We start from the raw sequence: 27,767 nt of genomic DNA on the forward strand, positions 1-27,767 counted from the left end.
TTTTACATCATCAATTATTGACATAGATTATAAATAAAATAACTAAAAAATAAATATGATTAATTCATAATTTTTAAAAGATCAATTTAATTAATAAAATCTTTTAGAAATAAATTTAGAAAATATCTCATTTTACAAAGATTAATTTAATTATCAACATCAAAATAATTTTCTAGAATTTAAGAGCACTAATTATATTTTTTAAATTAATAAAAATATATGATGTTAATCTCTTAATTTTTTTTATTAAATGACTCATCACATTATTAAAAATTAATATAATACGTTTTTCATTTTTATCAATTTCAATAATATAATTAATACAATTAGAATCTCAACCTATTTTAAATTTAATACATACCACCATATTAGTACCACTATAAGGCATGACTCTTATTTTACAGTATAAAAACTTCCGTAGTCCCCTCTCCTTCTACAATAAACCCCAAACCACGACAATTCACTACCACAACAAGACACAACACAATGCATAAGAGTCCCTCAGGTTCCACACTGGGCCCAGGTGGGCTCGACCTAACCCAGGCCTTCTTCAGGCCCATAACAAACGCCGCACCACCCTCGCCAACCAAGCGCCAAACCAAGATCTCAGTCATCGGCGTCGGCAACGTCGGGATGGCCATTGCTCAGACCATCCTCACTCAAGATCTCACCGACGAGCTCGTCCTCATCGACAACAAGGCCGACAAGCTCCGCGGCGAGATGCTCGACCTCCAGCACGCCGCCGCCTTCCTTCCCCGCACAAAGATCTACGCCTCCGTGGACTACGCCGTCACCGCCGGCTCCGACCTCTGCATAATCACCGCAGGTGCACGCCAGAACGCTGGCGAGTCAAGGCTGAACCTGCTCCAGAGGAACCTCGCGCTGTTCAAGAGCATTGTGCCACCGCTTGCGCGGTACTCACCGCAGACGGTGCTGCTCATCGTTTCGAACCCCGTGGACGTTCTGACTTACTTGGCGTGGAAGCTCTCCGGTTTTCCATCGAACCGGGTTATCGGGTCGGGTACGAACTTGGACTCCTCAAGGTTCAGGTTCCTCATCGCGGATCATCTCGACGTCAACGCTCAGGACGTGCAGGTCACTCTCATTTTCCTTTTTGTATTTTTAAATTTTTTATTAATTATTGTATGTCTACATTACTGTATCCCGCAAATCTTGGGATACGTATGTCTCTTATTTCTCTTCTTGTTTTGGATCTGTTGCCGACTACTGCTTCATTTAGTGTTAAAAAACTAAAAATAGGAAAAAAAAAAAACATGTAGATAATTAAATGAATGTTCTTGGCGAGTTAGATAACTGCTAATACTTGAAAGACAACAATTTAAATTTATTTTATTTAATTTAATATTTATATTTTTATGTATATAATAGTTATAATTATAAATTTATTATATTTTTTTTTTGGTGATTTCATTTATTATATTTAATATTATTCAATTATTTCAATGATAATTAAAAAATATAAAATAAAATAAAATAATAATTAAAAAATTCAAAATAAAGTAACTTTAAACTGATTTTGTATTATCTTTTGAATATTTTTGTTAAAATGTTTTACTGCCGTAACAGACACATACTTTATATAGATTTATCTAACTATGCCCATTAAGGTATCAACGCATAGAATTTGTATTGAAAGATTAAAAATTTTAAATTTTCAAAACATTTCAGTAGAAAATATTTCACTCAATTTCTTTCTATTTTAAAAAAATTACAAATTAAAACTGTTAATTTGGTTCAAATTAAGAATGGCATTTGAAGTCTTCTTTAAAAAGGTCACTCAACATTTTAGTAATGATACTCAAAGTTTGGCTTGATGTATCTGATCAACTGATCATTCACGGAATCTTTAGTTTAATTTCAAGCCAAGTTGTTAGATATGTTTAACATACATAGAAATGCTTGTTATATACAGTTTACAAAATGAAATTGTAATATGATTTTGTAGATACTAATTTGAATAACTGAATACTAGAGAATGTAAAGTTTGTATACGGTTATTGCATTTCAGGCTTACATAGTGGGGGAACATGGGGATAGCTCGGTGGCTCTGTGGTCTAGCATCAGCATTGGTGGTGTTCCAGTTCTGAGCTTTTTGGAGAAACAGCAGATAGCATACGAGAAGGAAACATTAGAGAACATACACAAAGCAGTGATAGACAGCGCCTATGAAGTTATCAGCCTCAAAGGCTACACTTCTTGGGCCATTGGCTACTCTGTTGCTAGCTTGGCGCGCTCTATTCTCCGGGACCAAAGGAAGATCCACCCTGTCTCTGTTTTGGCAAAAGGCTTCTACGGCATTAGCAACGAAGTGTTCCTCAGCTTGCCAGCACAGCTTGGTCGCGGAGGAGTGTTGGGTGTGACCAATGTGCACTTGAATGAAGAGGAGTTACAAAGGCTCAGGGACTCTGCCAAGACCATACTTGAGGTGCAGACTCAGTTAGATCTTTAAATTTGTGTTCATCCTTCTAGAAAGATCTCTCCTCCTTGAATGCCCTGTGGTTTATTAGTTAACTTATTTTGTACTTTAACTTTGTTTTATTTTGATTTGCAGATTAGCCTAAGTTGTTACATGTTAATTTTGACCCTTGTGGTCCGGCGTTTATGTTAATTGATACATGTTATTTCGGTCCTTTTTGTTGTTACATTTTAAGTCTAGCATGGTAGATCTAGTGATATGTATTTTGTTATATATTTAGCCAGTCAATTAAATTTTCAATTGTTGTAATTCACTACCTGAAAAAAAAAAAGAGATTTAGTCACAAAAAATTACTCACAAGTAATACATTAAAGTAGCAAAGTTATACGTCATCCTTGAAATTTGCTATGAACATTCATCCCTATAGTTAGGTTTTATCAATTTGTCACAAATAGCACTAACACTGACCTCCTAAACTACATAGCCATTTCTTCTCCATTTATATCAACATTTCCTCTGCCCCTATTTTCTATTTCTTTTCTCTCCTCCTTCCGGCCCCTATTTTCTATTTCTTTTTTCTCCCTTCCGTGGGCTTGCACAGTGACGGACCCAAAAAATTTTACAGTGTTAGTGAAAGCAAAAATATAATAAAATTTAAGTATCAATATATATTTTTTTAGCTTTCCAAAAAAAAGTTACGCCGAACTAAAATATATCGTCGTTTGCAATTTCTCTCTCAACTTAATATCTTTTTATATTCATAGTTATTTGCATTTTAATAATAAGTGGTGTGAAAAGTAAATCCTCATTATAAGTACTTGAGAATTGACTTAAGTTCTTAGAAAAATACTAATACAAATCCATTTATGCATTTTACTTCAAATTCATTTAAATTCTGCAAAAAATTATTATTGTTCTTTGATACTCAATTCAGCTCCTCTTGAGTATCGTGTACTAAGTAACTAATAATAAAATAGTAATAGTTCATTCAATTCATAGGTAAATTTGTCAGTGGTGTTCATAACTTATGCTGAATTTTCATTTCTAATCTTTCAACACTTTTAACGTCATGAAGCTTTTGAAAAATCATTCTTGTTTTGTAAGATTAGTCATGAATGAATAATGGAATATTCCTTCCTTAACTTTAATTTCTCTTCGTATGTTTTGTGAATTCCTAGATTAAAATCACAACAAAAAAGATCCAACAAACTAATATATCTACATAATTTTTTTAACAAGTCTAAAGTAAATCTATGTCTTCCAGATAAAAGTTCTTGTATTTGACTCCAACTTAAAGCTTAGTTGGAGATCCAAACGTTTTATAGGTCCATGACGATGTAGATGATGATCCGAACCAACAAGGGAGAATACATACAATAATTTTTTTGTTGATAATGAGAATTAGGAACATACCACTTTAAAAACATCAACAAGACCTGCATCTTCATCATCATCTTGATCATTATTATTAAAACTAAGCTGAGTTTCAGAATTATTATTATCAAAGGAAGAAGGATTATAGAACGAATTATCAATATTGTAACCTGCTTGCTGTAAAAGGTAGTGGTTGATGGTGGTATCATTTGTTTTTTGAGGTTGCAACTTCTTTTTCTTTGTTCTCTCTTTCTTTCTTGTGTGCATTTTGGTGTCCCCTTATGCTTGAGTTTGTGAATTTCTTGTAATAATATTGGCACTCTAATATTTTTTTATTACTATTATTCTCATCATGATCTCCCTCTTAAAAATAATGTTGAGCTTTTCTCAACCGATGAGGATGAAACTGAATTTGAAGAATTCATATTATATCAAATTATCTCTTCTTTAAAAATCTAAGATCTAAAAACAACAAGATTAACATAAATGATTGATTTATAACATTTGCATCTTGCAGTATCTTGAATAATTATGCTTATGCTAATAATTATTTATCCAATATTTTGAATTTTTGCCAACACAATGATATATTCATGTGATATAAGAAAGTATTTACTTCATCATCAATGTTTGCTTAATTATATTTTTTAATCATAATGAATTTCTTACTATTTAGGTGATACAAGATGAAAATTCTATCTTAGCATGGTGATACATCATTATCTCAAGTCCAACAATCTTGTAGCAAATCCTCAAATTAGATCGCTATGGAAGAGAGTGACTTTCTTGTAGGCTGTGGAAGCATCAAATTCGCTAAGGAGATGGGTTCTGTCTCTCGATTCTCCTTATTACAACATGCACTCAACGTTGCCTCCGACGTTTGATGTAACAAGATTAATGTCCATTTTTAGCTGATACCGCTTAATGCTCACACAAATATATTTGATAAAGTACCCTTTTCTCATGCATCGTACAATAGTGCTTCATCAACTATTATGAATTCTAGTATAAAGGTTGGCTATGTTTGCCTTTTTTTTTTTGCATTTTGCAATTTTATTTAATATAAGATAACCATTTAGCAATTAGCTAGATTATGGTTTGTTTGAAACTTGTAGGAGATATATGCACCGAACTTGCAATATTTGAAAAGATTTGATTTTTCATATTTTATGAAAGCTTCTGATTGGAATGCTAATATTGTACTAACGGATATGAAGATAATTATCGGAAAGAATTTATTTACTAAACACTATATATAACATTGCAAATTGAATCTGAATTTACACTTTTTTTTTTCTAAATGAGCATTTCAAACAAGCTAGCATGTGAGTTTCAGTGAGCATTTCAAAAGCAATAAACTATCATAGAATGACATATTGCAAAGTTTTTTTTTGAAAAGAGGATACTTTTGTTCTACAACAGAATCACCAATAAACCAAGTTGTTGTAAAAGATTTTGATCCGAACAAAAAGCCATATCTTATAGATGATTTGGATCCTATTGTGCGTGAGAAAGTCAAACAATATTGTGAAATATGGTATTATGTTTGATATACTTTTAGTTTAGTTTTGCTGAACATAACAACTTTATTTTTCAATTTTATCTAGGCTTAGTCTTTCTATTTAATATTACTTTTGATTTTCGACTGAACATGTCACTCTAAATTAATGAGTTATTTTCTACCAGATTTTTTTATCTAACTTTGCAGAACATAGCTGGTATCAGTAGTTATATATATATAATGTCTTTTATTTATCTAGTTGAAGTAGGCACCTTTGTACTATTGTGAGAGTGAGAATATTTTGTGCAAGCAAGATTTTGTATTTTGGTTTGCATTTTATACCTTTTCATTTTTATTACTCTCTTCATTTCAACTTACAATAGTATGAGTAACATGATACCTTAAAGGGTTAAAAAAAATTATGGTAGTAGCATGATGACAGACATAACACAACACAGTCACTGTAACACCCTACCACACAGAGCTTTACGCTTAAACCGTAAAATAGAGGTGGTATGGTATTTACGACCTCTAAAATAAAACATACATACATAACATAATTGAAGGGATATAATATTCAATGATACTTGAAGGTTGTTAAAGCAAAGTCGTGAAAATAAAAGCGCAACGCTCAAGATAACGTTTACTTGCATACGAAGAAAGCATAGATACATACATATGTATGTATGTATGTATATATAAAATAAAAGTGGAGAGTCAAGGCTACAAAATATTCAAGCTTCGAGCTCAACCTTCGAAGCTAAGGTTGGCCGGAGAATATTTACATACATACATATAATCCCAAGTTTAAAGAACTAAAAATAAACCCTATTTCTCCATTAAAAGCCTCTATGAGGTATAGCAACAAAACATAACATAGGAGAAGTCTATACATATATATACATATACATAAAACTCCTTAAAAAGTAATATCCCACTCTACTGTGACAGGAACTCCAGACGCCTAACGAGGTGCTTCTCGGCCTACATCTGAAAAACACAAATATCTATATAGAATGAGAACCAGGAGTTCTCAGGATGGTAAAGGTACCACATACATAAGATATAAGGTCCCGGAAAAGTCAGAGACAATCTTAGAACTCCGACACTCAGATTTAAATCTTAAAACTTATAAATTGAAGACCATAAATAGGGTAGGTTATATAAGGTTCTAAATATTAATTAAACTCTAACTAAAAACCCTCAACTCCTCGCCTTCCTCCAATCCTCCAAACTCTAGTGGAAACTCAAAGATAAATAAAGCAGACAAAGGCAAACACAAATATAGTACAGTTATTGCAAGTAACAAGTATGACAAAGAACATATTGATTCACAAAGGCAAACCCAATTAAATGAACAAAAGAAAAAAAACAAACATATGCATATGATGCATGCCTGCCCTATGGCTGATGAGTCTCATCTGTCAGTTATAAAGCTAACTTGACATGTCCGGCTGCTAAACCCTGGACAGTCCCTTGTTCGCGCATCCCCAAGAGTCTATGTATAGCATTTTCTCAATCATAATCAAATTTTGCTCATTGGGGGAATTTCTAGGGCGTTAAAGTGTCTGGCCACATCTTGCAATGTAGGGTCCATAGAGTATCGAGTCTTGACCTGGAACACGTGGTGGCAAGCCACTGCATCTTACCCAGGAAAACTCATATCTCAGATAAAAGATGTGCATAAGCCACATTTTCATTCATATTCATTCATATTCTTTTATTATGGCCATATTCATCATATATATCACATATCGGCACTTCTCATTCATAATTCATCATATCTCAAGCCTTTTTCTCTTCTAAGTTACCACCCCTTCCTAGTTCAACCCCCTACACTAGCATTATAACTCACTTCTAGGGTCTTAGATAGTAAAAATAGAGGTTTAGAGATTCAAAATCATGTTTAAATCACAAAACTCAAGTTGCTGAAAAACAGGGCTTCGCGTATGCGAACCATGTCCCGCGTACGCAGAAGTGTGATTTTTCCCAACTCGCGTACGTGACCTTTGCTCACATATGCAAGTACTCTGAACAATGGCGAATGGCTGCGTAGGCAGCCATACTTCCGCGTACGTGCCCCCTTCATTTTCCTTAAAAAGCTGTTAACAATGCAGAATTCACATTTTTCACATCCAACTTCCGACGCGCTAAATTTTTCGTTAAAAATTGCTTTCCATCAGTTCTTCAAACGGCGTAAACTTCACGGACCCAATTTTTATATAAAACAAGTTTGGAAAAGTTTGGGAGTCTGGAGACCGAGTTATGACTCGCTGAAGTTCGCTCAAAAACCAAATTTTCACTCGAAACCATAAACCTCCATTTCTACAACTTCCTAACTCAATTCCTAAAAATCGAAGTTTCACAACATAACAAAACAAACCAAATCATATCCTAAAACATACCTAATAATTGCTTCTCATTCATCTCATAACTCGTCATTACCCAAACTCATCAAATTCATCCTCAAGGGTTCATACTTAATGCAAGATCATACTCAATAGTCATGGTATCAACATTACTTATTCAAATCATCATTTCATCAACCATCATCCATAAGCATCAATCATAAATACATTCTCAAACTAATTCAATGTTTCTCATCAAGTCTACTACGCATTCAACATAATCATACATTCCATCCTATCCTATGGTCATTTAGCCTAAGTTTTCACAAGACATTATATATTACATAAGAGGAACCAAAATCATACCTTGTCCAATTATTCCCTACGCCAAAGACACCTCAAATAAGCAAGGTCACAAGCCTCCACCACTAAAATTTTGCAACCAAAGCACAACCCGAGCTTCTAATCACCTCAATTTTGTTTCACAATCACATATTCACTACCTAATACACATTATCATATTCATATACACAAACTTAATACTCAACCACATTTAACCAAGAAATTCACTAGGGTTTGAAGATTCTTACCTTACCCGTGCCTCAAGTCAACAAAAACCCGCTAATTCCTCAAGCTAATTGGACCCTAAAACATCAAAGAATAAAAAACTCAACACCCTACAACATTGAATTTTTAAAATTGGGGAGGAGAAAATTGAATTGGAAATGTGACTTCCTTATCAAATTGAGTACTGGACTTTGTAGAGTTCGACGCGGTGGACGCGTGGTCGCAAACTGTGCGGCGATCAGAGCTTGGAGTTGAAAGATACGGTAATTTGAATCTTTGAATGAGGATTTGTGATTTGGGAGTGTTCTCCCCCCTTAGCTAAGCTTTTTAGTGTGTTTCATATGGAGAGGAAAGCAAATGAGCTAAAGCTCATTAGTGCATGTGGGTTATGTTGGGCCTTAGGCCCCATGTGGGCCCGATTCGCCCGGTTTGGTCCCTTCGACCCAATTTTGGGCCAAAACCTTTAAAATTAGAGTTAAACTTCATGTTTTAATTAATTCTACCTCATTAAACTATAAAATTCTATCTTCTAATTTCTTTGATTAATAATTAATTTATTGGCTAATTATTCGTTAATTATGCGGGGTTTACATCTTACCCACCTAAATAGGAATTTTGCCCCCAAAATTCAAATTTAGTTACCTGCGAACAAGTGTGGATAGTCGTTCCGCATTTTGGATTCAAGTTCCCACATGTGTTCTTCGATTTCAGCCCGAATCCAAGTGACTTTCACCAATGAAACCTCTTTGCCACTCAATCGTTTGATGCTGGTGTCGTCAATTCTAACCGGGGTTACTTGCAGTGTCGAATCTTCTCTTACTTGAGCCGACTCAGGTTCCAGAACATGACCAGCATTAGGAGTATACTTCCAAAGCTGCGACACGTAAAACACGTCGTGCATGTTCAAAAATGCGGAGGTAAGGCAATTCTGTAGGCTACCTGTCCAATTCTCTTCAGAATTTGAAACAGATCGATATAACGAGTGTTCAGCTTCTTTGTTTTGATCGCTCTACCCACTCCAGTTGTTAGAGTAACTTTCAGGAACACATGCTCTCCTTCCTCAAACTCTAAAGGCTTTCGCCTCTGATCAGCGTAGCTTTTCTGACGGCTTTGAGCAATAAGCATTTGGCTTCAGATTTTCTTGATTTATTTAGTGGTTTCAGCTATCATTTCAGGCCCTAACAAACTTGTTTCCCTAGCTTCATACTAGCATAGCAGAGATTGGCACTTTTTTCCATATAGAGCCTCATACAGAGTCATTCCGGTGCTCGCATGGTAGCTGTTCTTATATGCAAACTCTACTAGCGACATATACCGATCACAGCTCACCGGCTGGTCTAAAACACAAGCCCTCAATATATCCTCTAGGGTTTGGATTGTCCTCTTCGATTGGCCATTGGTTTGAGGATGGTACATTGTACTTAAACTCAATTGAGTCCCAAACGCCCGTTGGAAAGCTCCCCAAAATCTAGAAGTGAAACGAAGATCTCTGTTAGAGATTATAGTGGTAGGCACTCCATGCAACCTCACAATTTCCTTGATGTACAAACGTTCTAGCTCCTCTAAAGTACAATTCATCTGAATGGGTAAAAAGTGAGCTGACTTTGTCAGCCGATCCACAATCACCCAAACAACGTCAAATCCAGCCCGAACTCTTGGCAAACCTGACACAAAATCTGACTATGCTCCTCTTTCATGATATCTTGCCATAAATTTCCAATGTTCGGCACACAAATTCTACCCTTGTACCTCCATATTCCGTCACCATCCCATGAAACTCCCTAATCGCTTTCCTTTCTCAATTGCCGACAACATCTTCTGTAACTCCTGATCGTCTTGTTGAGCTTTTAAAATTTCATAATTAAAATCACTTGAAACTTGCAATTGACTTTAACATAGAGTCCCGAACTCTTCTTCGACACCGAAGTTTAGATTCTCAAACGCCTTTAGCAACTCTTCTTCTCGAAGCATCATCCAAGCAACACATAAAGATTTTTTGCTCAAAGCATCTGCCACGACATTAGCTTTTAACTCAAAATATTTTAGCAGCTCCATCTACCTCTTTTGATGCATATTCAATTCTTTCTGATCGAAAAGATACTTTAACAGATAATGCCTCCAAACTTTTAGAGCAAACATAACCATAGCCAATTCAAGATCGTGAGTTGGGTAATTCATTTCGTGGGGTCTCAACTGCCGTGAGGTGTATGGAATGACATTATGGTGTTGCATCAGCACACACTCCAGACCCTTCAATGATGCATCATAGTACACCTCAAACGATTCATTTGGCTCAGGCAACACTAACACAGGTGCAGTGGTCAGTTTCTGCTTCAATACTTGAAAACTTTCCTCGCATTCAGAGGTCCAAACAAATGGCATCCTTCCTTGATAGCTTAGTCAAAGGCAAAGTGAGTTGTGAAAAACCTTTGATAAACCTTCGATAAACCTTCGGTAATAACCCGCTAAACCGAGAAAGCTCCTAATCTTCGTCACAGAGGTTGGTTGCCCTGAATGTATTACCGCCTCTACCTTAGCAGGATCCACGGCAATTCCTTGTTGACTTACCACATAACCAAGAAACTTCACCTCATTCTTCCAGAACTCACATTTAGATAGCTTAGCGTACAATTTTCTTTCTTTCAAAATCTGTAGCACAGTTCGTAAGTGTTTTGCATGTTCTTCTTCAGTTTTGGAATAGATGAGGATGTCATCAATGAAGACAACGACGAATTTGTCAAAAAATGGACGAAAAAACTGGTTCATGTAGTCCATAAACACTGCCAGGGCATTGGTTAACCGAAAAGACATTACCCTATATTCATAGTGGCCGTAACGAGTTCTGAAGGCAGTCTTCGGAATGTCTTCGTCTCTCACTCTTATCTAGTGATAACCAGACCTAAGGTCAATCTTAGAAATACACCAGCACCCTACAGTTGGTCCATCAGATCATCGATCCTTGATAACGGATATTTATTCTCCATAGTGACTTTGTTCAATTGCCGATAATCCATGCATAAGTGCATGCTCCCATCCTTTTTCTTCACCAGTAACACTGGCGTGCCCCATGGAGAAACACTTGTTCGGATGAAACTTTTACTCATCAGTTCTTCCAACTAAGATTTAAGTTCGGTCAATTTCAATGGCGACATTCGATAAGGAGCAATCGAGATTGGCACGGCTCCAGGCACCAACTCAATCACAAACTCGATTTCTCGAGTAGGAGAGAATTCAGGAATGTCATCCAGAAACACTTTTGGAAATTCACTTACGACTGGAATCTGCTCTAAACTTTGCTCCTCTCTCGACACATTCGCAGCTAACAACATAACACCCTGACATTCACAACCACTATAGTTTACCATAACAGAGTTCAAATAATAACCCTTCGCCACCACTGGTCTTTCAGGCCCTTTCGACATAAAATGCAATGACCTTTCAGAACAGTCAAGCAAAACGCGATTCTTAGATAGCCAATATAATCCTAAGATGAGATCAAGACCAGTCATCGGTAAACAGATCAGATCATGGACAAAGTCTTATTGTTTAACTCAGAATGAAACTTGTGGACAACCTAATCTAGTCACAATAGCTTCAGAAGTAGCAATATGCACCTTTAGATTATAAGTTAACACCACTATCTTTAATCCTAACTTACTAGCCTTCTCGAATGCTATGAATGAATGTGTCGCTCTAGAATCAAATAAGGCATTTAAAATTTTACCAACTATTTCACAGTTACCTCTAATCAATGTCTCGGATCCCTCAGCACTTGCAGCAGATGTAGTGAATAATCGTCCTGGTTGCTGTGCTTTCCCAACTTCATACTTTTTCTTCTCCGGGAAATTCTAGGCCATATGCCCAGCTCGTCCACAAAAGTAGTCAACACACGTACGCATCGCATGGCAGATCTCCAAAATTTCATTTTTTCATGAATTCTGCACTTTACATGCTTTTTCTTCATTCTTTCAATCCAATCTTTGCCTTATAAACCTGAAATCACTCATCAAACACATCCAAGAATCGAATGGGATTAAAGTGAATTAAATTTAGCAAATTAAAGGCCTAAAAGGCATGTTTTCATTCTTAAGCACAAATTTGGAAGAATTCACAAAACTATGCTATTTCATTGAATATATGTAGGAAAAGTTGATAAAATCCACCCAATTAAAGAAAATAAATATCATGAAATATGGATTTATCATATGCTTACGCAAATGTGTTTTCTTCAACGTGTGCGTATGCACGACATAGTGTACGTACAACCCTTGTTTTGGTGAAAAATTATTTTTTTTCACTTTTTCAAGGATTCTCTAGCTTTCTAAACTTCTTTAATTACCGTTTAAGATTTCTATCTAGTAATTAGGCCTTAAGATTATTAGAGATGAGTTAGTAAATTAAATTGATGAATTTCTATTACAAGTTTAAAAAATGGTGAATTAGGCTTGAGAAGTTCTGTAGATGGAATAGCTTGAGTGTCTTGGCAGAGTTTTGAGGTGACAATAAATTGACAAACATGAATGATTATGGTTAATGAGATGAGTATAACCAGACTTGTGCTATGAGCAGTGATCTCCGAGATTGAGTATATGATTGTGATATGCATTGTTCTCCGTTGTAGGGACTGTGGTAGTCTTCTACCTACGTTCGAATGTGAGGCTGTGACAGTCTCCCACTCATGTGACATGCATTAATTTGGTAAGTCGCTATGTGCCTCGGGCAAGGGCTGTGGTAGTCTCCCACTTGTCGAGGTAGCAATGACGGCGTAGGGGCCGAGACGGTCTCCCGCCTATGTTGAGCTGTGAGGACTAAGGCAGTCTCCCGCTCACATAACCTTCTCTGCTACCAGAGTGAACGCGGGCACTATAACTCGCAGAGTGCAAGAAAGAGTGAGCAGGGCAGTATAACCTGGGTCGTGGCAGAAAGGCGACATCCTGGGGATATGTCGGGTTGGTATTTTGAACCGACAAGTAATATCAAAAGCCAAATAAGATAGACATTCATCATATGTATCTTTTACATGGTTGCTTGCTTTGATTACTTGAGTTATGCCTATTTGAATAACATGCCTAAATGCTAGTTCATTTACCTACTGTATATGTATACTATTTGTGCTTTACTTGTTTGCATTATATGTGTTTTACTGGCATTAAGGAGGATCGGTACGCAGTGGCGATGGGATCACACGGAGGGTAGGTTGGTGAAGGTTGTGGGATAGTGGTGACTGTTAGTTTAGAAATTCCTTAAGTTAGAATACCCTATTTATGGTTTATATATCATATTTTACTAAGCTTGAATAATTGTATCGATGTGAAGTTCTAGGATTGCATTTGGCATCCAGGAACCTTATATCTTATATACTGAGCATGTTACCATTCTGAGAACCTCCGGTTCTCATACCATATTTTGTTGTTGTTTTTCAGATGCAGGTCGCAACCCAACACAGTGAGTTGCTAGATGGTGACATAGTAGAGGATCTCTTGATATCTCTTTTGTGTATTTTGAATATTCTGTTGTAGGCTCTCTCTATACTTTGTATTTTGGTTGCCTTAGAGGCTAAATTTGAGAGACATATGTTGCTGTTTAACTTCTCAAAAACTTTGTATTATCTGTATGTCACCAGTCGTCCTAAACTCCACGGGCTATGGCTAGTGTTCTTTTGCCTATCACACTTTTATATATATCTATCTTGATTATTATTATATTATGTCTTATGTTGTATCATTTGCCTTTATGCTTTTAATTATCGTGTGAACGCTTCGCACTTTTCTGTTTCTGTTTTGAGATATAATTCTTCATCGGGCTTCTTGCATTTTTATTATTCCTTCCTTTATATAAATATATTGTATATGCCTTAGAACTATCGTGGCACTTAGTTATCCTTTGCTTTACAGCATGAGGTAAGTCTTAGGGTAATTAGGGTGTTACATGGCTTAGTCCCACTTGCTCCGTGAGGTGGTTGGTGTGCGAAATCGTGATCTTCAACAATGGCGCCAATGGCTTGGTGCTCTCAAACGTGAATCACACTTTGTCACAATTCCGCACAACTAACCAGCAAGTGCACTGGGTCGTCCAAGTAATAAACCTTACGTGAGTAAGGGTCGATCCCACGGAGATTTTCGACTTGAAGCAAGCTATGGTCACCTTGTAAATCTCAGTCAGGCGGATTCAGATAGTTATGGAGATTTGATAATTAAAACATAATTGAAATATAAACTAGGATAGAGATACTTATGTAATTCATTGGTGAGAATTTCAGATAAGCGTATAGAGATGCCTTTCGTTCCTCTGAACCACTCTGCTTTCCTGCTGTCTTCATCCAATCATTCCTACTCCTTTCCATGGCAAGCTTTACGTAGGGCATCACCGTTGTCAATGGCTACATCCCATCCTCTCTGTGAAAATGGTCCAATGCGCTGTCACTGCATGGCTAATCATCTGTCAGTTCTCGATCATACTGGAATAGGATTTACTATCCTTTTGCGTCTGTCACTACGCCCAGCACTCGCGAGTTTGAAGCTCGTCACAGCCATCCCTTCCCAGATCCTACTCGGAATACCACGGACAAGGTTTAGACTTTCCATATCTCAAGAATGGCCGTCCATGGGTTCTAACTTATACCACGAAGATTTTAATATCTCGGACTCAGTCCTCTGTATTAGATATCTAAGAGATACTCATTCTAGCTTGTTTGCATGTAGAACGGAAGTGTTTGTCAGGCACGCGTTCATAGGTGAGAATGATGATGAGCATCACATAATCATCACATTCATCATGTTCTTGGGTGCGAATGGATATCTTAGAGAAAGAATAAGGTTGAATTGAATAGAAAAACAGTAGTACTTTGTATTAATTCATGAGGAACAGCAGAGCTCCACACCTTAATCTATGGAGTGTAGAAACTCTACCGTTGAAAATACATAAGTGATAAGGTCCAGGCGTGGCCGAATGGCCAGCCCCCTAAACGTGATCAAAGGATCAAAAGACAATCCAAATATGTAACTAAAGATGTAAATATAATAGTAAAAAGTTCTATTTATGCTAAACTAGTTACTAGGGTTTATAGAAATGAGTAAATGATGCAGAAATCTACTTCCGGGATCCACTTGGTGTGTGCTTGGGCTGAGCATTGAGCTTTACACGTGTAGAGACTTCTCTTGGAGTTGAACGCCAGTTTGTAACTTGTTTCTGGCGTTTAACTCCACTTTGCAACCTGTTTCTGGCGTTTAATTCCAGAATGCAGCATGGAACTAGCGTTGAACGCCAGTTTGTGTCATCTAAACTCGGGCAAAGTATGGACTATTATATATTGCTGGAAATCCCTGGATGTCTACTTTTCAACGCAATTGAGAGCGTGCTATTTGGAGTTCTGTAGCTCCAGAAAATCCACTTTGAGTGTAGGGAGGTCAGAATACAGCAGCATCTGTAGTCTTTCTTCAACCTCTGAATCTGATTTTTGCTCAAGTCCCTCAATTTCAGCCAGAAAATACTTGAAATCATAGAAAAATACACAAACTCATAGTAAAGTCCAGAAATGTAATTTTTATTTAAAAACTAATAAAAAATATACTAAAAACTAACTAAATTATACTGAAAACTATGTAAAAACAATGCCAAAAAGCGTATAAATTATCCGCTCATCACAACAACAAACTTAAATTGTTGCTTGTCCCCAAGCAACTGAAAATCAAATAGGATAAAAAGAAGAGAATATACTATAAATTTCAAAATATCAATAAAACTTAGCTCCAATCAGATGAGCGGGACTTGTAGCTTTTTGTCTCTTGAATAGTTTTGGCATCTCACTTTATCCATTGAAGTTCAGAATGATTGGCATCTATAGGAACTTAGAATTCAGATAGTGTTATTGATTCTCCTAGTTTAGTATGTTAATTCTTGAACACAGCTACTTTATGAGTCTTGGCCGTTGCCCTAAGCACTTTGTTTTCCAGTATTACCACTGGATACATAAATGCCATAGACACATAACTGGGTGAACCTTTTCAGATTGTGACTCAGCTTTGCTAAAGTCCCCAATTAGAGGTGTCCAGGGTTCTTAAGCACACTCTTTTTTTGCTTTGGACCTTAACTTTAACCGCTCAGTCTCAAGTTTTCACTTGACACCTTCACGCCACAAGCACATGGTTAGGGACAGCTTGGTTTAGCTGCTTAGGCCAGGATTTTATTCCTTTAGGCCCTCCTATCCACTAATGCTCAAAGCCTTGGATCCTTTTTATTACCCTTGCCTTTTGGTTTTAAGGGCTATTGGCTTTTTGCTCTTGCCTTTTGGTTTAAAGAGCTTTTGGCTTTTTCTGCTTGCTTTTTCTTTTTCTTTCTTTTTTTTTCGCTATTTTTTTTCTGCAAGCTTTTGTATTCACTGCTTTTTCTTGCTTCAAGAATCATTTTTATGATTTTTCAGATTATCAAATAACATTTCTCCTTTTTCCTTATTCTTCAAGAGCCAACATATTTAACATTCATAAACAACAACTTCAAAAGACATATACATTGTTCAAGCATTCATTCAGAAAACAAAAAGTATTGTCACCACATCAAAATAATTAAACTAGTTTCAAGGATGAATTCGAAACCCTGTACTTCTTGTTCTTTTGTTTTTAAAACAGTTTTCATTTAAGAGAGGTGATGGATTCATAGGACATTCATAGCTTTAAGACATAGACACTTAAACACTAATGATCATATAGTAAAGACACAAACATAAATAAAACATAAAGCATGGAAACCGAAAACAGAAAACAAATAGACAAGGAGATTAAGGAATGAGTCCACCTTAGTGAGGGTGGCGTCTTCCTCTTCTTGAAGGACCAATGGTGCTTTTGAGCTCCTCTATGTCTCTTCCTTGTCTTTGTTGCTCCTCCCTCATAGCTCTTTTGATCTTCTCTAATTTCATGGAGGATGATTGAATGCTCTTGGTGCTCCACCCTTAGTTGTCCCATATTGGAACTTAATTCTCCTAGGGAGATGTTGATTTGCTCCCAATAGTTTTGTAGAGGAAAGTGCATCCCTTGAGGCATCTCAAGGATTTCATGATGGGGGATTTCCTCATGCTTTTGTTGAGGTCCATGATCTCTTGTTTGCTCCATCCTTTTCTTAGTGATGGGCTTGTCCTCTTCAATGAGGATGTCTCTGACCTTAGGTGCCATAAATGGTTATGGAAAACAAAAAGCAATATTTTTTACCACACCAAACTTAAAATGTTTGCTCGTCCCCGAGTAAAAGAAGAAAGAAAGAAGAAGGAGAAGAAAATGGAGGAGATGGAGGGTGAGGTGTTTTCGGCCAAGGGTGAATTTAGGATTATGTTGTGTGAAAATGAAGAAGGAATGAGGGGTTTATATAGGAGTGGGGGGAGGGTTAAGGTTCGGCCATTAGGGTTGGGTTTGGAAGGGAAAATAGTTTGAATTTTGAAGGTAGGTGGGGTTTTTGGGGAAGAGAGGATGGATATGAGTGGTGAAGAGGTGATGGAGAAGAGTGATTGAGTTGATTGGTGAAGGGTATTTGGGGAAGAGAGTTATGAAAAGGTGTGAAGAGGAGAGAAGAAAAAGTGGGGATCCTGTGGGATCCACAGATCAAGTGGGGTCAAGGACTTAACATCCCTGCCCCAATTAGGCATGTAAAATGCCCTTGCTGTGCAATCCTGGCGTTTAACGCCAGACTGCTGCCTGTTTCTGGTGTTAAACGCCCAAATGCAGCTTGTTTCTAGCGTTTAACGCCAGCATGCCTCTCTTCCAGGGTGTGCTGTTTTTAATGCTATTTTTCATTCTATTTTTGATTTTTTTAGTAGTTTTTGTGCCTCCACATGATCATCAACCTTATAAAACATGAAATAACAAAGAGAAAATAAAATAGATATAATTAAATAACATTGGGTTGCCTCCCAACAGGAGCTTCTTTAATGTCAATAGCTTGACAGTGAGCTCTCATGGAGCTTCACAGATAATCAGAGCAAGGTTGGAACCTGCCAACACCAAACTTAGAGTTTGACTGTGGGGGCTTTGGTTGACTCTACAGTGAGAGAAGCTCTTCATGCTTCCTCTCCATGGTTACAGAAGGAGATCCTTGAGTTTTAAACACAAGGTTGTCCTCATTCAGTTGAAGGACCAACTCTCCTCTGTCCACATCAATCACAGCTCTTGCTGTGGCTAGGAAGGGTCTTCCAAGGATGATGGATTCATCCTCTTCCTTCCCAGTGTCTAGGATTATGAAATCAGCAGGGATGTAGGCCTTCAACCTTTACTAGCACGTCCTCTACTAGTCCATAAGCCTGTTTTCTTGAGTTGTCTTCCATCTCTAATGAGATTCTAGCAACTTGCACCTCAAAGATTCCCAGTTTCTCCATTACAGAGAGTGGCATGAGGTTTATCCCTGACCCAAGGTCACATAGAGCCTTCTCAAAGGTCATGGTGCCTATGGTACAAGGTATTAAGAACTTTCCAGGATCCTGTTTCTTCTGAGGCAATGTCAGTTGATCCAGATCACTCGGTTTATTGATGAGCAAGGGAGGTTCATCTTCCCAAGTCTCATTACCAAATAATTTGGCATTCAGCTTCATGATCGCACCAAGGTACTTGGAAACTTGCTCTTCAGTGACATCTTCATTCTCTTCAGAAGAAGAATACTCATCAGAGCTCATGAATGGCATAAGGAGGTTCAATGGAATCTCTATGGTCTCTAGATGAGCCTCAGATTTCTTTGGTTCCTCAGAGGGAAACTCCTTGTTGATCACTGGACGTCCCAGGAGGTCTTCCTCACTGGGATTCACGTCCTCTCCCTCCCTTGTAGGTTCAGCCATGATGGTTAAATCAATGGCATTGCACTCTCTTTTTGGATTCTCTTCTGTATTGCTTGGGAGAGTACTAGGAGGAGTTTCAGTGACTCTTTTACTCAGCTGGCCCACTTGTGCCTCTAAATTTCTGATGGAGGACCTTGTTTCATTCATGAAACTTAAAGTGGCCTTAGATAGATCAGAGACTATATTTGCTAAGCTAGATGGATTCTGCTCAGAATTCTCTGTCTGTTGTTGAGTGGATGATGGAAAAGGCTTGCTATTGTTAAACCTGTTTCTTCCACCATTATTAAAGCCTTGTTGAGGCTTTTGTTAATCCTTCCTTGAGAAATTTGGATGATTCCTCCATGAGGGATTATAGGTGTTTCCATAGGGTTCACCCATGTAATTCACCTCTGCTATTGCAGGGTTCTCGGGATCATAGGCTTCTTCTTCAGAAGATGCCTCTTTAGTACTGTTGGATGATTCCTTCAATCCATTCAGACTATGAGAGATCATATTGACTTGATGAGTCAATATTTTATTCTGAGCCAATATGGCATTTAGAGTATCAATTTCAAGAACTCGCTTCCTCATAGGCATCCCATTATTCACAGGATTCCTTTCAGAAGTGTACATGAACTGGTTATTTGCAACCATGTCAATGAGTTCTTGAGCTTCTGCAGGCGTTTTCTTTAGGTGAATGGATCCACCTGCAGAATGGTCCAGTGACATCTTTGATAGCTCAGACAGACCATCATAGAATATATCCAGGATGGTCCATTCTGAAAGCATGTCAGAAGGACACTTTTTGGTCAGTTCCTTGTATCTCTCCCAAGCTTCATAGAGGGATTCACCTTCTTTCTGTTTGAAGGTTTGAACATCTACTCTAAGCTTACTAAGCTTTTGAGGAGGAAAGAACTTGGCTAAGAAAGCCGTGACCAGCTTATCCCAAGAGTTCAGGCTATCCTTAGGTTGAGAGTCCAACCATATTCTAGCTCTGTCTCTTACAGCAAACGGGAAAAGCATAAGCCTATAGACCTTGGGATCAACCCCATTGGTCTTAATAGTATCACAGATCTGCAAGAATTTAGTTAAGAACTGAAAAGGATCTTCGGATGGAAGTCCATGAAACTTGCAGTTCTGTTGCATCAGAGAAACTAATTGAGGTTTAAGCTCAAAATTGTTTGCTCCAATGGCAGGAATTGAGATGCTTCTTCCATGTAAATTGGAATTTGGTGCAGTAAAGTCACCAAGCATCTTCCTTGCATTGTTATTATTTTTTGCCATGTCTCCTTCCTTTTCGAAAATTTCTGTCAGATTTTCTCCAGAGGGTTGAGCTTTAGCTTCCTCTTCAGAGTCCTTTCAGGTTCAGGATCAGCCTCAACAAGAATGTTCTTATCCTTGTTCCTGCTCATATGAAAAAGAAGAGAACACAAAAGAAAATATGGAATCCTCTATGTCACAGTATAGAGATTCCTTATGCAAGTATAAGAAGAGAAGAATGTAAGAAGGAGAAGAGGAAAAATTCGAACACAGAGAAGGGGATGGGGTTCGAATTTTTGGGTGGAGGAGAAGTGTTAGTAGATGAATAAATAAATAGAAGGAGATGAGAGAGAGAAAATTTTGAAAATTAATTAAATTAAAAAATAAAATTTAAAGTTAAATTTCGAAAATTAAAATTGAAATCAAATTAAATTAAAAATTAAAACAATTAGTAAAAAAAAAGGGAATTTTGAAAAAGAGGGAAGGGATTTTCGAAAATTAGAGAGAGAGAATTAGTTAGGTATTTTTGAAAAAGATAAGAATCAATCAAAAAGTTAAGTGGTTAATTGAAAAAGATTTGAAAATCAAATTTGAAAAGATAAGAAGTTAGAAAAGATTTTGAAATTGATTTTGAAAAAGATGTAATTGAAATTTATTTTGAAAAAGATTTGAAAAAGAAATTTAAAAAGATTTGATTTTGAAAATTAAAGTTGATTACTTGACTAACAAGAAACTAAAAGATATGATTTTAAAATTTAAAGATTGAACATTTCTTAATAGGCAAGTAACAACTTAACATTTTTGAATCAATCACATTAATTGTTAGTATTAAATTCGAAAATATGAAATAGAAATAAGAAAAAGATTTTTGAAAATCAATTTGAAATTTTCAAAAATTATGAAAGAAAAATGAAAAAGATTTGAAAAAGATAGAGTTTTTAAAATGAAAATTTGATTTGACTCATAAGAAACAACTAAATTTGAAAATTTTTTGAAAAAGTCAACCCAAATTTTCGAAATTTTATGATAGAATAAGGAAAAGATATTTTTTTTATTTTTTTGAATTTTTAATGATGAAAGAGAAAAACATCAAAAAGACTCAATGCATGAAAATTTTGGATCAAAACATGTGATGCATGCAAGAACACTATGAATGTCAAGATGAACACCAAGAACACTTTGAATGTCAAGATGAACACCAAGAACTTATTTTTGAAATATTTTTAAGAAAAGAAAACATGCAAGACACCAAACTTAAAAATTTTTATTCTTTAGACATTAATGTTTCAAGAATGCATATGAAAAACAAGAAAAGACACAAACAAGAAAATATGAAGATCAAACAAGAAGACTGGCCAAGAACGACTTGAAGATCATGAAGAATGCAACGCATGAAATTTTTGAAAATAATTTTTTTAGAAAATTAAAAAGATGCAATTGACACCAGACTTAAAAACTGACACAAGATTCAAGCAAGAAACATAAAAATTATTTTTGATTTTATGATTTTATACTTTTTTTTTTGGATTTTTTGAAAATTATTTTGCAAAAATGAAAAAGAAGAAAATTTATATATATATATATATATATTTGCTTTGTTTTATTTTTCGAAAATAAAATTAACAAAAACAAAAAGCTTAAAATTAAAATAAAATTACCTAATCTGAGCAACAAGATGAACCGTCAGTTGTCCAAACTCGAACAATCCCCGGCAACGGCGCCAAAAACTTGGTGTCCAAAATCGTGATCTTCAACAATGGCGCCAATGGCTTGGTGCTCTCAAACGTGAATCACACTTTGTCATAATTCCGCACAACTAACCAGCAAGTGCACTGGGTCGTCTAAGTAATAAACCTTACGTGAGTAAGGGTCGATCCCACGGAGATTGTCGGCTTGAAGCAAGCTATGGTCACCTTGTAAATCTCAGTCAGGCGGATTCAGATAGTTATGGAGATTTGATAATTAAAACATAATTGAAATATAAACTAGGATAGAGATACTTATGTAATTCATTGGTGAGAATTTCAGATAAGCGTATAGAGATGCCTTTCGTTCCTCTGAACCACTCTGCTTTCCTGCTGTCTTCATCCAATCATTCCTACTCCTTTCCATGGCAAGCTTTATGTAGGGCATCACCGTTGTCAATGGCTACATCCCATCCTCTCTATGAAAATGGTCCAATGCGCTGTCACTGCATGGCTAATCATCTGTCGGTTCTCGATCATACTGGAATAGGATTTACTATCCTTTTGCGTCTGTCACTACGCCCAGCACTCGCGAGTTTGAAGCTCGTCACAGCCATCCCTTCTGTCACGACCCAAAATGAGTCATGACTGGCGCTCAGGAAAATAATCCTATAGCAAGCCTAACATAGTCAAATATATGTTCAATAAGCAAGTACATATATTTTACAAGTTCTAAAATAAATAAATAAAATAAAATAACTAAGAATGGTTGGTCCTGCCTGTGACATATGGAGCATATACTTCTAGGAATTGACAAAGAATAGGTACTCATTGCAGACCGTTACTCTTGAATAGAAAATCTCACACAGTCAAATATTTGTTCCTAAAAAATATTTTTAGAAAAACGGAGTGAGTTTTGCAACTCAGTGACTAGACAATACATCTATAATCAACATGAGACTATACAAACATTATCATTAAAGTAATTTTAATTAGAAAGTAATAGTTGATAATAATAAGTGAATCAATAAAGGAGTTCTCATACAGAAATCAAATCAAAAGTCCACACTTGGGCGGCTCCACCTCTATGGGTAGCCCTTTCCTCTTGTGTGTCCTAACAGAATAACAGATCTAACATGTAGCCTACACGTTAGGCTAGCAACACCCCTGCTAGCTGGAGTCTGAGTTAGATGCATCTAAGTTAACGTCATAACCGCCGTTAACTACGGTTTTCTAATACGAGCCTCCCAAACCAATTCAAAATATATAATTTCAAATACAACAAATATTTGATCTTTCAAATATATAAGGTATCGAATCAAATCATATCAAATCAAATCAGATAATACTTTTTCATCAGAAATCTTTTCTCAATCATACTTTTTCATCCATAAGAGATTTCAAATATATTTCACAATTTTTAAAGTGAGTATCAACAAATACTTCAATGCTTAAAAAACAAATATTCAAATAAAATCAAACATTTTAGAATAATGCAAAACTTCATCAAAAATATATATAGTCTCATGTATAGTTCTAAAAGTATAAACTTCATAAAAATGAGTTATTTAATTCTAATAAATCAATTATTTTAATCAATTCAAAATCGTTCAAAGCAAATATAGCTATAATTCAAAGATCATAATAGATATATATATATATATATATATATATATATATATATCAAAATAATTGTAGATGCACAATCAAACAATCATAAATGTAAAGCCTACTCACAATGTAGTCCCTAGGGACCGAAGATACCAAACCCAGAGTGCCAAATTCAAGGTAAGGAGGATTGAAGTGGAATGGAACGAATGAGCGTAGAATTTGAATCGGAGTAGCGACAAGATAGAGCTGGTTATAGTTCTCGATTGTTGAAACTATAATCCAAACGCACCGACGGAACCTTTCCTCTCAACCTGAAATTGCGGCAGCCACAACCTCAGCTCCAAATCACTTTCTCAGCAACTACAATGACTCAGACTTAAGGGAAACAAGTAGCGGCAGCACCGGTGGTGGTTCCGGCAACAACAGCACCATACCCATTGACCAGAAACCCCGACAGCGGCGGCGGCAGAAGAACGGCGACCTCAATGTGACTTCCCAGCGGCCAGAGGTGCAGTGGCTCTTGCGGCAGCGGTGAGCCACTCCAACAACCCCTTGTGCAAGCTCTCTTCCTCCGGCAGCGACCTAGACGGCGACGACTCTCCACGGACGGCGGCGGGTCCTCGGCGGCGGTGCAGCTCCAGTGACGACGGTGCATGGCGGGACAGCGTTCCTCTCTTCCTCGAGCTCTCCCTCTCACTGGCGCTCAAGGACGACGGCGACGGTGGCTTCAATGGCGGCGGTTGCAGCTCGCGACGACAGAGACGCTCCTCCGCGACGGTGCAGTTGGCAACGATGGGCATGAACGGCAGCAGCGACCTCCCTCTCTTCTCCGCATCAGTGTAGGTGCGTGTGTGTGGGGATGAGCGACGGCGTGAGGGTGAGCGAGGGGAGTGCGTCCGTGAGTGTGTGTTTCTACGAAGAGGGTGTGTGAGGAGCGGGGGTGGGAGTTCGACGGCTAGTGAGGGACTGAGGGTTGAGAGAGAGTGTTTTTGTGTGATTAGGGTTAGGGAAAAAGTAAAGGAAGAGTGGCCCACAAATTTGTGTTTTTTTTTTGAGCTATTACATTCTTCCCTCCTTTAGAAATTCGGTCCCCGAATTTCAAACCAACTTACTATTTATTTTGCCTCTTCGGCAGTACAAGTCACATCTATTTCGTACAACTAGACCCTGATGCAAGAAATGATGCATTTAGGAATAAGGAAAGAAAACAACATTGAGACAACCTTATCCGAAAGAAGTATGACCACATCATGACACCATAAGTTTAATAATTTGCACAAATAGATAGCAAGAATAAGGCTAAAAATCAAGCTATCTGAGCAAAGTTGCAGGAAAGAACTTAAGCACTTTAACTATACAATATTATATCCAGATACAAATTGAACCCAATGCATAAAGAAAAACTTTTTGCAGATATTATGCAACGATCAAATGCTGTACATTTTCTTAATATTCACATATACAATGTAACAAAAGGAATCGATATGAAGCACCATCAATCACAAAGAACAAATTGCATAATTAGAATGATATGAAAAATTTCAAAAGCACACTACAAACTCTAATTGGAGTTCAAATAACATAGCCAAAAGTGTAAAACATATAGAGTAACACAAATTCCAACAATACACCCAAAACATAAAGCAATAATTAAAAAGCACAGTTATATGAGATTCCAAGAGTTCGAGTTCAATTATGTGGTGGATAAGGATGAGAAAAAAGAGAGGCAAGGTGAAGAATTAAGCATAATATATATGGCCAGATTCTAGATTTAGAGACAAATATAACCACCACATCAAACCAAGCATGCAAGATATAGCCATCAAAACATTTTCAAATCATATTATGCATATTAACCTTAAATGTCAAGTGATAAGAGGTAGGAAGGTTAAACAGAAGGAAGGAATTTAATCGATCTACAAGGCTCTTTAAGGGCATTGTGAAAGCAGCATATTAGTATGAATAGTTTCGCTTACTCAAACATAGCATTGTTCCTAGCCATCCTTTAGGTTAGCAATCGACAATCCCAAATAATAAACTAACAAATGTGCTACATATACACCAATTGATAAACAAACAAAATGCCATTAGTTGGGAAACAATACCACTAATCTAGCAAAGTTTTGAATTTCATTACTCAACCACCATTACAATGCAGCGCACTCAAGGAGTAATAGAACCACGGATTTAGTGAAGCTCAAGAATATCGACAGGCGACAACATATTTCAATTAGTTGCAATCATGAGCAACTTGAAACCAGCAAAGTGATGTCTCAAAAAAAGTCATACAACATAGGATCAGTTAAGCAGCAGACTAATGAATCAATGTGACTGCCTCAAAAATTTGATCATGTTAAGAACTTTGCAAAGCCTATATATCTTTGGAAGAAAAATGGTTGATACAACCATTTAAAATAAATTTTACTTAGATCATGATGTGCAAATTTAAAGAATAATAGTACAACTGATAATCAAACCCTTAACGTATGAAGAAATGTCAACCTACGATGTGGGCTATGAACTAAGGCAAAATACTAGTAGTAAAACAGTTGATTTTCAGAATTTCTAACAGACAATATTCAAAATACACTGTGATTGTTACCAAGGAAAAATTTGGCCAAAAAGAAACAACTTAACACAAAACCCTCAATGCAGAGACTCTTTAATCAATTAAAATCTTTATTGGGCAAACAAAGTAGAATCCGCGACATAGTTAGATAATCAACAAAACCATGGGGTAATAGAAAATATTGATTCTGCAAATGAAACAAAATCAGAAAAAGAACCCCCCCTTTTTTTTTTTTGAAACCATCAGTAAGAAAGAGTAACTTAATACAAAGCCAGCTACTAAATATCACCAAAATTCAAAACTATATAACAAAAACAACAATCCTATTAGCCAAGATAATCCAGCCAAAAGTACAAAACTAATTTATCTCACTGCCTTTCACTATTAAAACAAATGAATCAAAGCTCAACAGGCTGTAAAAGGACAAGCTGATAAATTTATTACACTAGAGCACATAGTCTGTAATCACACAATCACCAGAAGCATATAAAGCATCTGCACCCAATAAGCAATGATAGATCTGAATCAAACATCCATTCGCAATTCAATTCATTTCACAACCATCATTTGAGAAAATTATATAGTAACAAAAATAGTTTATTGACAAAAACATTTATGATGCTTGGCATTACTTAAAAACCAAAGAAATCGTCGGTGTGTCACTACAAAGTAACACAACACAGCTTTCAAAATACGTACAAAAATATAATTGTAACTTTGTAAGGGCAAAGGCCATAGAGGTAAATAAAAAGATGTACCACCACAACTAAAACCACGGGCTAGGAGCATTTTAAGGGAAAAAAAATAAAAAAAAACAAGCCAAATCCACAAACAATTTGGGCAGAGCAAAATAAAAATTCACGAGTATGAATAATAGACATAAAAAAGGTTTTGCATGTACAACAACCATTTAAACTAGAGAAAAGGGAAGAAAAAAAAACATAATTAGACACGGCATGTGAACAGATAAGCTAAACCCATAAATAAAGCAAAGCAAAATGAACATTCATCAGAAAATTGTAAAAAATGTGCCACTCTAAAGATAGAAACACGATAATCCTATATATAAGAAACCGTCACATAACACAGATTATATGATAAGCACAATACTTGATAGTTTTGACATGTTAAAAATTAATTAGGTTTTTTTTTTTTAAAAACAATGTAGAAAAAAGAAAAATAAACAAGGCAAGGTCATTAAACATTTTTTTATTGAGAATGTGAATGCAATACTAAACATTTTTACATAAATCTTATAGTGCTGACTAGAGTAACTAACTTTTACGTTAAGCATCATATAATGGACCACCAATGAGATAATATTGAGTAAACTTTAGAACAACATGCGGAGAGAGTTGGAACAACTTTCCTAGTCAATAAAATAATTAATTTTGAAGGGAAAAAATTCAGATGCTCAAGTGTGTCGCAAAAGTATTGTACAGATCACAAGTTTATCATGACAAACTTCAATTCGAAATTATCAAGTCCTCATCGTATCAAAGAAATCAAAACATTTATTAATCCGCCATATATAACTACAAATCAGGCATATAATCTCCAACAACAACACAAGCAATTAAGAGGGTTTATTACCGCCTTTCAATAGAAATTTTTACAAGATAATAA

The 27,767-nt window shown here is 36.3% G+C and overlaps 2 protein-coding genes and 1 non-coding gene across 3 annotated transcripts; 2 read left to right on the plus strand and 1 right to left on the minus strand.

Moving 5' to 3' along the window:
* The first annotated feature begins 272 nt into the window (after positions 1–272).
* LOC112720825 (L-lactate dehydrogenase A) lies at positions 273–2,651 on the plus strand. The gene is made up of 2 exons (XM_025771921.3): positions 273–1,095; positions 2,030–2,651. The coding sequence occupies exons 1-2, from the start codon at positions 487–489 to the stop codon at positions 2,468–2,470; spliced, it is 1,050 nt and encodes a 349-aa protein (XP_025627706.1). The 5' UTR covers positions 273–486; the 3' UTR covers positions 2,471–2,651.
* A 5,480-nt stretch (positions 2,652–8,131) lies between these two features.
* On the minus strand, positions 8,132–9,352 carry LOC112721337 (uncharacterized). Its single transcript, XM_025772407.1, has 3 exons — positions 9,167–9,352; positions 8,870–9,101; positions 8,132–8,163 (listed from the first exon to the last, which is right to left on the minus strand). Exons 1-3 carry the CDS (start codon positions 9,350–9,352, stop codon positions 8,132–8,134), a joined length of 450 nt encoding a protein of 149 aa, XP_025628192.1.
* A 10,447-nt stretch (positions 9,353–19,799) lies between these two features.
* On the plus strand, positions 19,800–19,907 carry LOC112724203 (small nucleolar RNA R71). Its single transcript, XR_003163378.1, has one exon. It is a non-coding gene; the product is annotated as a small nucleolar RNA R71 (small nucleolar RNA).
* The last annotated feature ends 7,860 nt before the right edge of the window (positions 19,908–27,767 follow it).

Source organism: Arachis hypogaea, chromosome 11 (assembly GCF_003086295.3).
Source record: "Arachis hypogaea cultivar Tifrunner chromosome 11, arahy.Tifrunner.gnm2.J5K5, whole genome shotgun sequence".
Taxonomy (NCBI): Eukaryota; Viridiplantae; Streptophyta; class Magnoliopsida; order Fabales; family Fabaceae; genus Arachis; species Arachis hypogaea.

Bases quoted from the DNA above. Each gene is read 5' to 3' on its own strand.
- LOC112720825 (XM_025771921.3), top strand. From the start codon at position 487: ATGCATAAGAGTCCCTCAGGTTCCACACTGGGCCCAGGTGGGCTCGAC. The intron at 1,096-2,029 runs GTCACTCTCATT...ATTGCATTTCAG, and splicing joins TCAACGCTCAGGACGTGCAG to GCTTACATAGTGGGGGAACA.
- LOC112721337 (XM_025772407.1), bottom strand. From the start codon at position 9,352: ATGCTTATTGCTCAAAGCCGTCAGAAAAGCTACGCTGATCAGAGGCGA. The intron at 9,102-9,166 runs GTAGCCTACAGA...TACGTGTCGCAG, and splicing joins TTCTGAAGAGAATTGGACAG to CTTTGGAAGTATACTCCTAA. The intron at 8,164-8,869 runs GTAACTAAATTT...AATGTGTATTAG, and splicing joins CTATCCACACTTGTTCGCAG to GTAGTGAATATGTGATTGTG.